The sequence below is a fragment of the Cucumis melo genome, chromosome 3, assembly GCF_025177605.1.
Source record: "Cucumis melo cultivar AY chromosome 3, USDA_Cmelo_AY_1.0, whole genome shotgun sequence".
Taxonomy (NCBI): domain Eukaryota; kingdom Viridiplantae; phylum Streptophyta; class Magnoliopsida; order Cucurbitales; family Cucurbitaceae; genus Cucumis; species Cucumis melo.
This window is the reverse complement of record NC_066859.1, coordinates 791,942-807,926: the sequence shown is the minus strand read 5'-3', so window position 1 is coordinate 807,926 and position 15,985 is coordinate 791,942. Positions and strand designations below refer to the sequence as shown.

Genomic DNA, 15,985 nt, shown 5'->3' with positions numbered 1-15,985 from the left:
TTAGTGAGACCCACTTGGTGGATGATGTGTGTAGTAAGCAATAGTATGTACTATGGCAGTATTTGATTATTTTCATTGTCATGGATATATACATTTTGTAAATGAAAAAGACATTAAAAATAGACCAAGAAATTGAAGGAAAAAAAAAAAAAAGAAAAAGTGTCAACACCATTACAGCTAGCAATTGGGTTGCCATACTATTGCTATTTCATGGAACCCTACAAAGCTCTTTGAAAGTTACTTTTCCCTTCAAAATTCTCTTCTGAAATTGACTTATGTCTCAAATAATATTTTAAATAATCACACCTATAATAATAATAATAATAACAATTAAATATGTTAAGGAATATAAATAAAATAACCAAAATTAATGTCCATATCATTCATTTTATCAATATTTTTAACCTTTTTTTTTATTCAAATCTAGAATATACGACTATTATATTAACGTTTTTTTTTACTAAATTAATGATTTTGAAAAAAAGAAAATTCCCTTAAAATTTGATAAGATGTATTAAATTTATTTCTAAAGATATGGAAGTTGCCCTTTAATTTATTTTTATTTTCTTTGTTAGATACTTATTGATGACTAATAATTAATAGATAATTTGTATAATTTAGTTAACAGTAGTTTAGTTATTAATTTAGATTAGTATTTTAGAATCAGCTAGTTATTTGTTTGTCATAAGTCTATGTATTGACACTTTAGCATTGTTAGAAGAATAAACAAATGTTTTGGAGTGGCAAATTCGGACATCCGCAGTTGATATGCGTGTGTCTCTAATCGACATCTATGATTTATCTCTTTCTTGGGATCGTCATCTAAGGACTTTGATATCAATTGATGCAATGGGTTAAGCTATTAGACCAAGTTCATGGCTAAACAAAACAATAAACAACACAGTTCTATATAAAATGATGATCAACATTTCCATTACAACCTTAAAGTGTCTATTTATAGTCTTAAAAGAAAAGAACACAATTAGCTAATCACTAATTAATCTAAATTAACAACTAAAGTATTACACATTAAATTTATACAAGTTCATCCCTTTTTTTCTCTACTATTATTTTTTTTTAGTTTAAATTGATTCTCATTTCTCTAATTATTTTGTTCTTTTAAATTAGAAAAAAAATTATATAAACTACCACTGAAAATAATATTTTTGTGGTCATTGTTACATGTTTGGAAGTGATTTTGAAATTGTTAAAACACTTTGTGATGTCTTTAATTGCTTTAAAATTAATTTAAAAATTAACAGACTTTAGATGCAAATTTCAAATCTATAGAAGTTGGTTTGAAATGATTAAAAGCAACTTTTAAGTGATTTTAGAAAAAGGATATACTGAAAATCATAAAAATATTCAAAATTTTACTTTATTGCCCAAATTGATCCATTGAAATATACAAGATTGTATGATATGGCCCTTCTGCTGCTGATGGAATTCCTTCCTTTTTCATTCTTGTAAGTTCGAAAAAACTTTTGGCATCGAATGAAGACGCCAACTTTTACTAAGTTATTATAACCAAATCGAGTTTTGTACTATAATAACTAACATAATCTTCTTTTTAAGAAGTTAAATTCATTGAATGTTTGATCTCTCAATTCGCAGTCGAAAAATAAAAAGAAACTTTTATAGATGGATAAAAAATTTATTAATGAATTTAACTCAAGGCCGAAGGACCTATATTTTTACCTTTTGGCAAAGTTCGATTTTAGGATTTTTAATCGACGAATGCCATTTTCCAATCTTGTAATTTTAAGAATTTAATTGTAATTGCTTTTCAACTTATTCTTAAACAATCCAATGAAAATGAACTTCAGAGTAAGAAAATACGAGAAATTGATCAAACCAACTATAATCTTAGTTAATAAAATAAAATAAAATTAACAAGCTTATATGGTGAAAAAAACACGGGAAAAATAATCCTTTTTGGTCTTTAGATTTTCGAGTTTGTTTTTTTCTTGGTTCCAGGGTTTTAAAATCTTATACCTCTATGTTTTGAATTTGATTACGACGTAACGAAGATATACATGTATGTGTGTAGAAGGCTCGCCTAATTGATAATGTTGGAGTGTTTTTGTGGTAGGAGAATGACCCAACCTAAGTGTATGGGAGTATGTCTTTTTTGCTTTATATATGTTGGCCTTTTGGATTCATGCAAAGAATCACTAAACACAGCTGTTTATTCTCATCTCTGTAAAGCCAAAACAAATTATAAAGATACCGATATCAATCGCTTGATTACTATTGAATTACAAAACTTGTAGGATCAAAAGATCGGAATCTACAACAAATACTTTATGCCAATCGAACTAAATTTATATTATTGACACATTTATTATCCAAACTAACACACCTAATTCATCATTAACAACATGATATGAGAACACCATCTTTCAAATCAAACTAAAATTTGTCTGATTTGAAATTGCTAGGTTTTGGAAATACTAGAGGTTCTCAATTGTCCTCGTCTTCAAGTTAAGTGAGAAGGTTCAAATAAGCAAATATTTGATTTCTAATCATTGCAATTTGAAGCACTTTTAAGTTGGTTATAATTAGGGTTGTAGGGAGAGATTTTGTGTGCATTGTAAGAACTTTTTTTTTTACTCATGTATAGCTTTCCTCAGGTTTGGAGTTTCTTTACTATTTTTCTGCTTATTTCTACCGTATGTAGTGGTAGAAGGATGAAGACGAGCTTAGAGTTTTTGTGAGAGAGGTGTTTCTTTTGAACCACTCCACCTTGTAAACAAGCCTTTGAATTGTATGCATGAGAATGTGGAAAAGTGATACGATTGGCATAAAGTTAAAAGGAACAAAACTTTGCTTGGATGACCTTTTTTTTTTCTCTCTTCCCTTTTAACACTTAATGGCAGGAAGAAGACAATAAAAATTTAAAAAAAAAAAAAAAACAAATAATATATGTAAATTAAAGGACAAATATGTAATTTTACTCGTTTTTGTCTTGAGATGGAAAAAGAAAAACCCATATACATTGGAGAGGCATTGCACCTATATATATCCCACCATCTTCGCCACCTGAGTTCATCAATCAAATTATCTTTTCAGACATATCCTTTTAGAGAAATGAAGCCACTCAGTCTTCTTTGCATTTTCATTATTCTTTCCTTTCTCCTGCAGGTAATATTTCTATTTTTATGTATATATATTTTTTACATGTTTACATTTTTATTTAACAAATTTCATTTAATGAATTTAATTCTTTTATGCATTTTGTTGTAGGGTTTTTCAGAGGCTATCACTACTGTGAGTGTTCACCATCCATATTATATATCTCTTACTTTACTTTTTACCTTTCCATCATTACCTTTTCTATGTTTTGCAATCCATTGAATTGAAATTTTGAGATTATTGTTAAGGCTTATTATATCTAATAATTGTTGGAAACAACCACCACTTAACAACTCCAACTTGTTATTCTAATCTCTTAAAAGTTATTGGAGTGGACTACCTCACTCGGCTCTAATTAACTTGTCGTTTTAAACTATATATCATATTTTACAATTGACTATAACATCAGTATTTTGAAACCCTATTTGCTACATTACTAACTATTTTTTACAGTATTTACTATATTTACCCAGACTAAAATAATATACACCTCAAGCACATACAATTTTACGAGACTAAAATAGTTTATACCCAAACACGAACAATTACGATCTATAAACTATTATACTTCACAAACTTTAATAACTCTACTCTACATACCCCTTAATCATTGAAATTAATTTGGTCGAGTAGGGTTTAACATCGCAAGAGTATCAAGGAACGAGATACAATTTCGGCTTAATATATAAGAAAAATGATGAGCATATAAACATAGTTTGAACAAATGAAGAGTTAAAGAAGAATATATGGGATTTCTAAGCCTAGTTCTCAACCTTAACTAATTAAGCTAAAGTCATGATAACATGTCCTAAATAATTAGGAAAACAAAAAGTTAGGTGAATGAAAATAATTATAACAATCATATGAATACTGACATTATATTGGATTCAGGTGGATGCAGGGACCAATACAGTAGCACTCAGCAAAAAGTATCACTATCAGCCAAAAATCAGTAAGTTGCCATAAAATATAATAATAGTAATAATACATATAGAGAATTACAAATTTATTCTTTCAACTTAAATGAGTGTTAGAATAGGTTTTCAAATCGTAAGTTAGTCAAATAGGTCTTTAAACTTTCAATTAATATAGGTATAACCTATTTAAATTTTAGGACGGTCAAATAAGTCTTTAAACTTTCGATTAATATAGGTATAAATTATTGTTTTCTGCATCCTTGAAATTGTAATTTTTAAATTAGCAATTCTACGGAGAGTGAATTTTGTATCTAATAGAACATTAAACTTTTAATTTGTAGTCATATTTAAAAAAAAAAAAAACAAAAACCAAATGGTTATCGAACGCGATTTTCAAAAACCTTAATATAAAATAGATAACAAAACAATAAAAATTGGTGCAAAATGGGTATTGTTTATATGCTTAATTTTCAAAAAACAAAAAATTACAAAACGGAACTATAGTTTTCAAAAACTTCTTTTCATTCATACAATTTGACAAAAGTTTCAAGTGGTTCTTGAAGAAATCTGAAAATAACCGTAAGCAATTTAGGAGAAAACAAGCATAAACGTCAAGAACAAAATAGTCACCCAACGGAGATTTTAAAAACTAAACACGTAACAGAACATTTTTTTTTCTTTTTTTATATAAAGAAACTTATAACACAAAATTTGGAGTGAAATTAACAATCAGGTTGGGTTGAATTGGTTTGGGGTAGATTGCAAAAGTGAATGTTCAAGGAGATGCAGCAAAGTGTTCAGAAAGAAGATATGTATGCGTGCTTGTGGGACTTGCTGCAGTCGGTGTCACTGCGTCCCGCCCGGCACTTACGGCAACCACCAAGCTTGCCCTTGCTATGCTCGCCTCAGGACCCATGGCAATAAGCCCAAGTGCCCCTAATTTCCACTCTACTCTTCCAACCCTACTTCTACACTATTTCCTTTTATATATTGGAGGTCATTTAATTCTTTGTATTTTCCATTTATGTTTATATACTATTAATGTGTATAAAAATGCCAAGGTGAGCATTGCTCATCTGGCATATAAATGTGTTATTGATCAAGATGTTTCAACCTTCCAGTTAAGACAACTCATTAGCCTTAATTGGATTTTGGGTTTGAGTATCTTGATTTCCTTCTCAAAATTCATTATGTTATGGAATTCTTCTAGAAGGATTCCTTCTGTTAATGATGATAATTTATTGTGGGTGAGTGTATTTTGCAAGAGTTTTCCTCCCAGGCCAACTATATAGGATTGGTGTTATTTACCTATCAATATATTGAAGCCAAGGGTTTCTCTTGCATTCTCTCTTTTTGATTATGTTGATTTTCCCACCTCTGTTGTACTATATCTAAGTGGCTTGTGTTGCTTACAATTGGAATAAAAATCAGTGCTGTATTTTTTTCCATAAGGACCAATTTTCTAATTGATAATATATTTAAGTGATCTTTGGCAGCCATCTCCCCATCTCTTATGCAAATATTCAGCTTCTTGAAGCCTTGCCGCATCTATACTCCCATTTTTCCTTCGGGGTCCTTTTAATATTCGCACATACTTCTGAATATTCTTTAACAAAATATTCAATTGATATAAATTTAGTTAGAAGCATACCTATCTTTTGGGAATATTCAACCATAGATTGAGAACCATTATAGCTCTGCAAAAGAAATAAAAGAACAAGATGATGAAGCAAAAGAGAATGATATCACAAATAATTGATAAGAAGTAAGGAAAATTGATTTAGAATATGCTTTTAATGGAGAGAACATACATTGTGTATGTGTAAAAGTAAAAAGACAAATCAAGAATTTTGTTGCATTTAGGCAGCCCATTTAGAGACGGGTAGAAAAGAAGATGCTACTTCCCGAAGTCACTAAGATGTTGCCTTTGCACAAACACTTTTTCTTTTAAACAAAATTTTTGATTGATGAAATGAAACCAGACTAATGTTCGAAATACAAAAAATGAAATTAGTGCATAAACGTGGAATTAAATAAAAAATATTAAACTAGTGCATAAACTTTTGCTCAAAAGAAGGGTTGATATCATGTTTTTAGTGCATAAACGCGGAATTTAATAGTTTCATATGGTTCTTTGTAAAACATATATGTAAAAGGAACATTCTTATTCTAATATTACTTTTCCATTAAAAAAAGAAAAGCACAAAGGGCATAAAGAATATTGTAACTTATATCTACTAAGCAAACTTTATGCACCAAGCTATTACTCAAATCGAACTCAATTAGAAGTTTTATGTGGTGACTTGTGTGGTGAGTTGTTTTGTAAAAGAAACAACTTCATTTACAATAACAAAAATTCAGTTAACCTATGTTATAAGCCACTATAGTATAGGAACTTGTTTGTTTTTTAGTTTACAAGAATGGACAATTGTTTTCCCCAAACTTACTCTTTAGAAAATGTTTAAAGTATGGAAGCTATTTTTCCATAGATGAATTGAACCAAGACTCAATAAAACACAGATAGTGGCTCTCTATTTCCAAATATGCTCTCAACAGTTCAAGGCATACAGATAAAACTCCGATAATTTTATGTTAAAAGAATATACAAATGAGAGAGAACAGGAGGTGAACAGGTTACGCATTTATGAACATGAAAACAATGGTCCAAATAACTGAAAATCGGTAATTCAGACATGATTTAGGAAGACATCAAATGTGTAGCTTAATGTATATGAAGTTAGAACGAGTAAGTAATTAATTTCTGATGATCAAGATGTGTTTGGTTACTTATATTAGTTGGCTATTTAAATGGGTTACTTGAAGAACCTATAATTAAATAGGTCCGTAAACTATCATGGAGTATAGAGTTTTACTAAGTACGTACTCAATAACTCTTACTAGAATTAGTGGGGTCTAATGAAGAATTTATAAATAGAAAGTACGAGTGATAGTCTCCATTGGTAAACATATTCAATAGTCTTGCTTCCCATTTCACAATTTAGAACTCTTATGTGTTTAGTTGAAGAAGATCTTTCTCTGAACATTGAATTGTTTTACAAGGTTTGACCGTTTATATTCTTAATTCTTACAATTTAATATGCATGAATACAGCGCTGTGGCTATAGTTCAATATCATTAGTCAACATAAGAAATTCTGAAAAGAAAATGTACCTAGAATCGAACCCAGCATCTGGTGCATTTTGCTATGCAGTCTCCTTTACAATCAACATAATAGCCCAGTACCTTGGGATTACGCAGAAGAAGATTCCTTAGTGATTTGCCTTGAATTCCCCACTCTTTGTCCAACAATTGTACGTTGGTTTTCAGCTCCCGCTCAAGATTGCAGCCAAGAACTTCCGGGAATTTCTTTAGCAGCTTAGAGAGATCGTCATTAGAAAGGCCAAGTGTCGTCCTCAGATATTCCAGTATATCATTTACAATTTCAATATTAGGAACTTTCTTCTTTCTGTCTTCACCCCAGTAGGGTGAATGAATGTGGCCGAACGCCTTTCCAAGCATCTTATCTTGCTCCTCAACACTGAAGCTGAACACAGACAGAGCTTGCCGACAAGCTTCCCATGTCTTCTTATCTTCATCACTTAATATTAAGCTTTCAACTTGAGTAGATGAACAGACTTCCCACTTCCTAGGATAGGGATTTTGTCTTCTCACACCCTTTATCGTATGCTTTGCAGGATAATAGGAGAAACTCACATTTGAACATACAGCATCTGATATGGCTGTGGCAGTGCAGCGCTGCATTGAGAATTAAGAATAAGTTACAAAATCCTAAAAAAGAGAAATTATAAAACCATTATTTGAGCAATGCAAAACAGTACAAGTATGAAGTAAACGATATAACAATTATTTCCTCATTTCCCATTGCACTCCTGCAAAAAAAAGAAAAAAGAAAAAAGAAAAAAGAAAAAAGAAAAATGAAAACTATTGAACCTTCACATATCTCCTCAATGGTGTGATTGTTGGAATCACCTAAAAGACCTCGTATTAATAAAGATAACCTTACTAGTATATCATGGTTCTTTCTCTTCCCAACATGGGACTGTATTTGCACCAAATATTTCCTCTATTATGATGTGTTATTCCCATAGCATTAAACGATAAGAGGCAAAATTTGCTACTCACAGTAGAACAGCAGAAACGAGTAGCAGAATCAATGGTTGATATAGGGGATGCCAACGACTTTCCTAGCATCCCTGTACCATATTAAGAAGTTTGGTTAGAGCCAGCTTTCAAAAGATTCATGGAGAAAAAAACACAAGTACATGAAGAGTGAAGCAAAAGTGGTTGAGAATCTGAGATCCTCTTAGAGGAGATTTGATATGCAGTCATTGACTTTTGGGATTGAGTTCAATCACATTCATGGGTCATTCACACAAAGAACCAGGTTTACTCATGAGACTAGGGAAAATCATTGTAGCCCATTATGGAGAATTCGACTTCAATCCGTGGTATTTTACTCTCCACCTTAGTGAGAATTTTCATTTGAAAATTACTATGCATGATTATTATTATAATTATTTTAGCTTGACTAATTTCTTATTACTTACGTTCATACAAGAGAAGATAACCGATCTAGGGTTTATCCCATGGTCAAGATATCGTTTAACTAATGGCGAATACTCCAGCGTATTAAAAAGAAGTTACTGCACAACCTGACATGATCTTCCAAACAATGCAAACACTACGTTGTTTACTATATCATTCAGCAAAAATTTTAACCAATGTCTTTCTCATCCATCAGAAGTGAATCATATGATATCATCTTCAGTAAGGTAGTATCAGCAGTATATAGGTACAAAGTTGAATTGGTTGTTGAGAATAGGATCAGAAGGTAAAGGGGGCATATATATGAATATTGTCTTAATTGAATTGAATTCCGATCAAAACCGAATGCGAAAAAGGAACAGTTAAGTAAGTCCAATAAAGAGAAGGTGGTACGTTATACAAAACGAAACAAGGATTCGAGCAGAAGCAAATTTATTGAAAGAAATGCAGACAGATTATGGAGATGAAATTGGAAGAAATTGTACCTGAAATTTGAGGGATTGAAAGTGAATAGCTCATTTAGAGTTTGGATTGTAAGGCGGAGGTTGAAGAAAAGAAGAAGAAGAATAAGAAGAAGAAGAAGAAGAAGAAGAAGAAGAGCGAACCACAGAGTAGCTCACACTACGACACCAATCTTCTTGTCCTTTGCTTGTAGCCTAAAGCCACATAACAATAACATAACCCCCTCCTTTCTTTTTATATACTCTCTCTATTTATTGCATACCAAGACAACATTGAATACCTTATTTGTGGATGAATCAAAAGACAATAGTAAATCTAATGGAGAACTCTGAGTACTTACTGGGTGCATCTATCAGGACAACATTGAAGGTGTGACATAATATAACTGTATTATTCAAAACACCAATAATAACGATGACAATATTACTTAATCCATCCTTGCCTCCTACATAAAATTTGATAAAGAATTTGGAGAATTGCATATAATTTGAAAAATTAGGTAAAGCTCACAATTAATCCCGACAAAATAATACCGAGATTTTATATAATTGAGCTTTCTTAATGAAATTTCGAGCAAGATTAACATCAAGATTCTAAATATAAATCCCAAATTTTACCCAATTTTTTGCTAATTTGATCTTCAATTTCCTAAAATTTAAAAATGTTGTATCAATTTTAACCATGTTGTAATTTGTTAGAATATTTAATAATGATAACCGAATTTAAAATTTTTTTTCTGGAGGAATATAGAATTTAGCATAAGATTACATAAAAAATTAGTAAATTATGAATATGGTTAGATGTACTGGAAAGGTCCAATCAATAAATTAAGAAAAGCAAAATTTTTCTAAGTCTTGATATTGATCTCCTCCGAGATGGACCAAGAAAAATGTATCGAATAATTTTTCAAAAGCTTGCTAGTTTTCTACGGTGAAAAACTTATGTGTCTCAACTTATCGTAAGGTTAAAATTGCAATCCTTAACCTAAATTTAGGGTTTAAAAATTGATGAAATTACATTAGCAACTAAAATATCTATGATTCAAACTCCTCATCTCTTATCTATATCTTTGTTCGACATCTATTTTACTTTATGGTATGTATTTTTCAAAAAAAAGTTATAATATAACTCCTTGCCCTACTTAATGATTAACTAATTTAAGGTGAAAGTTTAAAATTTAGTTTAATAAAATATTTAACTTTAGTTAGATGAAAATTTGGAATTATCTATAAATTTGTAGACCAATTAAAAAAAATTTGGTGATAAAAACTTTCTTCTTTGAAACAAAACATGGATTCTCATTCTCATTCTCTATTTTCATTTAAAGCAAATCTGAAATATGATTCATTATCTCTTGTTTGGTATATAAACTTTACCAACAAACTTTAGAGACCTCAATTATTCCTTTTTTAGTAACTTTAGAGAATTTGTTTTGTTTTGTTTTCTTTTAATCAAATATTATAATAAAATGGGGATTTAGATTTAGGGAAGAAATAAATTCATTAATTTACAATCTAACTAAATATTTGAATGAATGCGATTATTTAGCCTAATGTTTTTCCAAAAACACAATTTAGAGTTTAGATTTGGTTGATTGTTGGATTGAATTCAACGATTCCAGAGAGTTTCGTGAGAGTACTCTTCCATAAACATTTCAATTCAAACACAAACCATTTACCATTCATATTACTCAACTAATTCTGTTCATATCAATCACTCTCAAATCTCAGATCTGTCGAGTTACTCGTGATACACCTCCATTTCTCCGATTTCTTGTGATCTTTGTTTAACCCAATTGTGTAGAGTCGAAGAATGAACTTCAACTCTTCCTTTTTCGAGTAACAGAAGCGCTTTCTTGCTGGGGTTTGATGATTGAATATGTAAATGGCGCAGCACAGGCAGTCGGGGACGGAAAGGTACGGACCACGCTCACATGATGCGCTTCATTCAACCAACAATGGCGTTTCTGATCACGTTGCGGTTGGAATTCGGTCTGCGGCTTATAAGCAGGCTAGGGCTCGTAGAGCTGCTCGGTCCGATAAGGGTAGAGGGATCTCCGTTGGGGCGATTGTCTTTGTTCTCTCGCTTGTTCTTGTCGTCACCGTTTTAGCTTATTACTATTTATTGAGAGACACCAAAGGTCAGTTTTAATTTCTCCTTATTTTTTAATTTTTTTTAGTTTATGGTGGAGAGATAAACATTACAAGAAGCTAGGAAAAAGAGAATGCAATAACATGCAGTACAGATTTGGATTTCGAATGTTAGGGATTTAGAAATTACTTTTTCCAGTTCAATGGATTTAGTTCAATCTTCCATTGGAATTGATATCAGTCGGTCCTCACGCTCGTGGCAAGCCTTTCTATTTTCCCCCGACTTGAAAATACCTACTGGGCACTTTGAAATTAGTATTTTTCTATCACCCTCAATCTAGAATGGGTTTGTTGCAGAGAATTACTTTGCGAAATTATGTGTAATCCGGATGTCAAATAGTCTGAATAGTGGTTTGTTTGTTTACCTACGTATTTTGCTGCTCTAATTATTTTTGTTTGTGTCATTTGGTTGGTGTCTGTTTATTTTCTGGTTACAGAAGTCCTTGTGAAATATAGGTAGCCTTTTAACTGATTCATACTGCATTGATGCAGAGATTAGTAACTCCAACGTTGAGGATGATGCCTTAAAGAACGACCCTGATTTCCTTGCGAATGTTACTCGGACAGAAACAACCAAAGTCAGGTTTGGTAATGGTTTAGTTAAGCATGGGCGTGATTCGAGGTATTGGGATGGGGATGATAGGAGAAGGGACCAAGATTACAATGAGGATGTGGTGGACCATATGGCTACTATCAATAAGGCTACTGAAAAGGGTGATGTTCCAGTGAAAGTTAGTGAGGACCAAAGAGAACCATCTCTTGAACATTCTCAAAACAGTTTAAATAGGAAAGACATTGGACTATATAATGAAGCTGGTCGTAAGGAGTTGAGGAAGTATGAAGCTGAATATGAGGCTTCAGTAAAAACCTCGGGTCAATTGGAAAAAGAAGGAAATGAAGACAACCAGTTATCGGATGATGATGATTCGGAAAATTGGAATGACACTATTGATACAGATGATGAGTATGGAAATGGAAGTGATAGTAAAAATCATGCTATGGAAGAAGATGATGACACAGAGCGTGAGAAAGGGGACCATTCTGATTCAACAAGTTTGACAGAGGAAGATTCTGGCAAATCAGTTAATTTTGTTGAAAATGAAAACCCCCACAATGATGACAATGGAAAATCCCTCAATGTGGATGATGGAGAAACCAAGTATCAGCAAGAGGATGATGTTGAGACTTCCAACCATTCACTTGATGAGGATTATACGTCAAGTTCCCAAAATGTTGATAAGGCTAATCAAAACTCTAAACATGTTACTGTCACTAATGGTCAGCATACAAAGAGGTCAAAATTAGATCCGAGAAAGAAGCCAAAGCATCGAAAATTTTCAGGTACTGCCATGTAAAAATTAGAGGGTTTAATGGATCATATGCAAAACAGTTTCTTTCTAGATTCATATGCATATGGGACAAGAAATCTCAATATGTATATAGTATAGCCTATCTTTAGTATTATGCATCGGTGACTTGAATGACATTTTTCGTCGGTACTTTTTTTTTCAATAGGATCTGAGAAAAATGTTCTTTAAAATGATATGTTGATACTCTAACTGGCAGGTTCATCGTGTGAGATGAAGTTCTTGAACTCTACTGCACAAATTACTGAACCTATAGAAAGTAAAAAGTTTGCTAGATTCACCCTGCAATACACTGACACAGAACAAGATCCAAGTAATGAAGAAAAATGGATGCCTAGATTTGCAGGGCATCAAACTCTGCAAGAACGAGAGACATCATTTTATGCTCAGGATCAAAAGATAAATTGTGGCTTTGTGAAAGGTCCTAAAAGTTTCTCAAGTACAGGTTTTGATCTGACAGAAGATGATTCCAATTATGTCAGTACATGTCACATTGCCGTGATCTCCTGTATTTTCGGGAATTCAGACCACCTGAGGTCACCTACTGGGAAAACGGTATAGTTTTCCTTTCTTTCTAGTTAGGACTTTGTGTCTAATGTTTATTCTAAATCAACCTAGAGGGAGTTAAAATGTAAAATGGAAAGATCACAAGTTCTGATTCTACAACGAATTTTTTTCTCCTGCCTTCAAAGTTACAATTTCTTTATCCATTTTATTTGATTGTCTCATGCTATATATGTTATTGGTCACATAACACAGAATTGGAAAACCATGCTGTTGAACTGCTTTTAAGGAAACTTGATGACTATTTTGTTCCTTTTGAGATTTTTAGGGTCATCAAGCTTTACTCAATGTTCTCTTTATTTACACCTCCTATATTTTGCTTCTTCCATTGCTTTTTTTCTTCTTCGCTCGTGAATTTCTTCTCCTTATTTTGCATATGTATATGTATGTATGCAAGTAAAAAATTTATGCAAATTTGCTCTTAAAAGTTCCATATTATACACGAACGTATAATGTTTTACGGCAGACTGTAGTTGAGTCTAGTTTGCCTTTGTTTCAGGTTACTCGTTTCTCAAGAAAAAATGTCTGCTTTGTCATGTTTATGGATGAACTTACCTTGGAGACTCTTTCATCGGAAGGTCAAACAGTGGATAGAATGGGTTTTATTGGGCTATGGAAGATTATTGTGGTTAAAAATTTACCGTACACTGATATGAGAAGAGTTGGGAAAATACCAAAATTATTGCCACATCGAATTTTTCCTTCCGCAAGGTGAGATATAACAATGTTTGAACATGGTTCTCGATATCCTTAACAATTACCATAAGCTTTAGAGGGTTTTTTTTCATCTTTTTTCTTTCCATTTCATTTTTATTAAGTAAAATATATAAGTATTTTTTATATTAGAAATGCTTTCTCTGATAATGGAACTTGCTATTTAAGAGAACGCCTGGATTTTTCAGTGTAGAAGTAGGATTCTTTCTATTCTTCACTTAGAGATTAACCTTCTTCACTCTTTCCAGATTTCTTGTAGGTTGTTGTAGGCTCTTTGTCTGAATGTGCTTTCAATTGGAGATTTTATTTTTAAGATCTAATATGCTTGTGTATTCCTTGATTTCCAACAATATATTCTTCTGTTACCTATTCCAAATGCTGGTCGTTGGAATTTTTTGTGGAATTGGTCTTTGGAAAACTGGGTTTGCATTTTCAAACTTGTGTCTAATATTTTGCAAATTTTTCTCAGGTATTCAATCTGGTTGGATAGTAAGTTACGGCTTCAATATGACCCTCTGCTAATTTTGGAATACTTCTTGTGGCGAAAGGGTTATGAATTTGCAATTTCAAATCACTACGACAGACATTGTGTATGGGAAGAGGTGGCTCAGAATAAGAGATTAAACAAGTATAACCATACTATCATAGATCAACAATTTTCCTTTTACCAAGCTGATGGATTGAAGAGGTTTAATGCATCAGACGTAAATAAGCTTCTTCCCAGCAGTATGTTGTCAAGAGCTTTTTCTTTTTCCTTCTCTTTCTGAAGTAATTTGCATGTTATTATTTACCCCCATTGCTTCATTCTTGTGTCGTTGACATTTTCTTTTCCTGTCCACAAATGCAGATGTGCCTGAAGGATCTTTCATCATTAGAGCTCACACTCCAATGTCTAATCTATTCTCTTGTCTATGGTTCAATGAGGTCGACAAATTTACACCTCGAGATCAACTAAGTTTTGCATACACATACCAAAAATTAAGAAGGATGAATCCTGGAAAGCCTTTTTATCTTAATATGTTCAAGGTGAGCAAATCTTCGGAATATCTTTTCCATGTTCACTATAATCTCAATCACAGAAGATCCATAAACTGCTCAGTTGAAACATAGGAAAAGGATACTAAAAATTTGGAACCTATAGTATTAACAATTTCTTCAACCTGTTTTTGCAGGATTGCGAACGAAGAAAAATAGCGAAATTATTTCGTCATAGGTCAGATGAGAAGCGAATTGTTCATAAAAATGCAATGGAGTAATGTGTTATATATTGTTACAGTTGCTGGTTTGACATAATTCGCTTGGCAATACACATCGAGTGCTTGTTGAGTACTGAGTATATACGTATGTCCTTGGTCCAACAGTGATGGACAAAGCTGCCAGTCCTAAACCAAATTTTGCTATTGAGGTTTACAAACTTTTGAACATCTTATACCAGCAAATTGTCAAGCACAGAGTTGAAGATGCAGTTATTACTTAACATCTCCATGGAGGAAGGCTGGGAGCTGCACTATTGTTTTACTAATGGCAATTTTACTTTTCTATTCATTGCTTCATTTGGAGGTAAGAGAGTTCAAATTCATTTGTACCATTTCTATGACAATATAAATTGTGTAATACTATGTCTCACAAGCCGATTGATTATGAAGTTCATTTGAAGAAAATTTTGTGTTTCATTATTCTATACCTGTTGGATGCTTTTGCAAGTTTGAAATCTCATTTCTATATGGTGGTGTAATCTTTGATCGCAAAATCCCGTTCCATTCGTTTTGGCAGTTTAGTTTTTTATGTGTATTTGGAATTGCCAACTACACTATACACATCTCACAAAATCTCTCATCACTATTTGGGGTATTTTCTTGGCGACAAGTCTTGATATTCTTAACTTTAGAACTCAAAGATATAACAAATCATGTTCAAGTGTGACTATATTTACATTACCTCATGGATGAATGATACACATATCGTTAAGAGAGGATAGCTTCCTTTTTCAACTTATTCACAATGTATATATGGAAATTGGAAAGGAGGTATCCTATTAACCAAACAAATTCATCTTTATTTTATCCCAAAATTTTAAAACACACAGCAAATACCAAACTTCTTGAATCCT

General features: G+C 32.1%; 3 protein-coding genes across 5 annotated transcripts; 2 read left to right on the top strand and 1 right to left on the bottom strand.

Moving 5' to 3' along the window:
- Positions 1-2,907: 2,907 nt before the first annotated feature.
- LOC103485418 (uncharacterized) lies at positions 2,908-9,327 on the bottom strand. 3 transcript variants are annotated; one of them, XM_008442998.3, is made up of 5 exons: positions 9,104-9,327; positions 8,196-8,266; positions 7,224-7,808; positions 5,704-5,749; positions 2,908-5,627 (listed from the first exon to the last, which is right to left on the bottom strand). In XM_008442998.3, exons 1-3 carry the CDS (start codon positions 9,135-9,137, stop codon positions 7,224-7,226), a joined length of 690 nt encoding a protein of 229 aa, XP_008441220.2. In that variant the 5' UTR covers positions 9,138-9,327; the 3' UTR covers positions 2,908-5,627; positions 5,704-5,749. The 3 variants fall into 3 exon arrangements, with proteins under 3 accessions (XP_008441220.2, XP_008441219.2, XP_050937935.1); XM_008442997.3 differs by having other exon boundaries at positions 2,908-3,042; XM_051081978.1 differs by having other exon boundaries at positions 2,908-5,749.
- On the top strand, positions 3,025-5,503 carry LOC103485417 (cypmaclein). Its single transcript, XM_008442994.3, has 4 exons — positions 3,025-3,144; positions 3,247-3,270; positions 4,027-4,087; positions 4,811-5,503. The coding sequence occupies exons 1-4, from the start codon at positions 3,091-3,093 to the stop codon at positions 4,990-4,992; spliced, it is 321 nt and encodes a 106-aa protein (XP_008441216.1). The 5' UTR covers positions 3,025-3,090; the 3' UTR covers positions 4,993-5,503.
- Positions 9,328-10,488: 1,161 nt separating the features above from the next.
- LOC103485416 (uncharacterized) lies at positions 10,489-15,536 on the top strand. The gene is made up of 7 exons (XM_051081977.1): positions 10,489-11,220; positions 11,723-12,571; positions 12,797-13,152; positions 13,661-13,872; positions 14,345-14,601; positions 14,723-14,901; positions 15,048-15,536. Exons 1-7 carry the CDS (start codon positions 10,965-10,967, stop codon positions 15,129-15,131), a joined length of 2,193 nt encoding a protein of 730 aa, XP_050937934.1. The 5' UTR covers positions 10,489-10,964; the 3' UTR covers positions 15,132-15,536.
- The last annotated feature ends 449 nt before the right edge of the window (positions 15,537-15,985 follow it).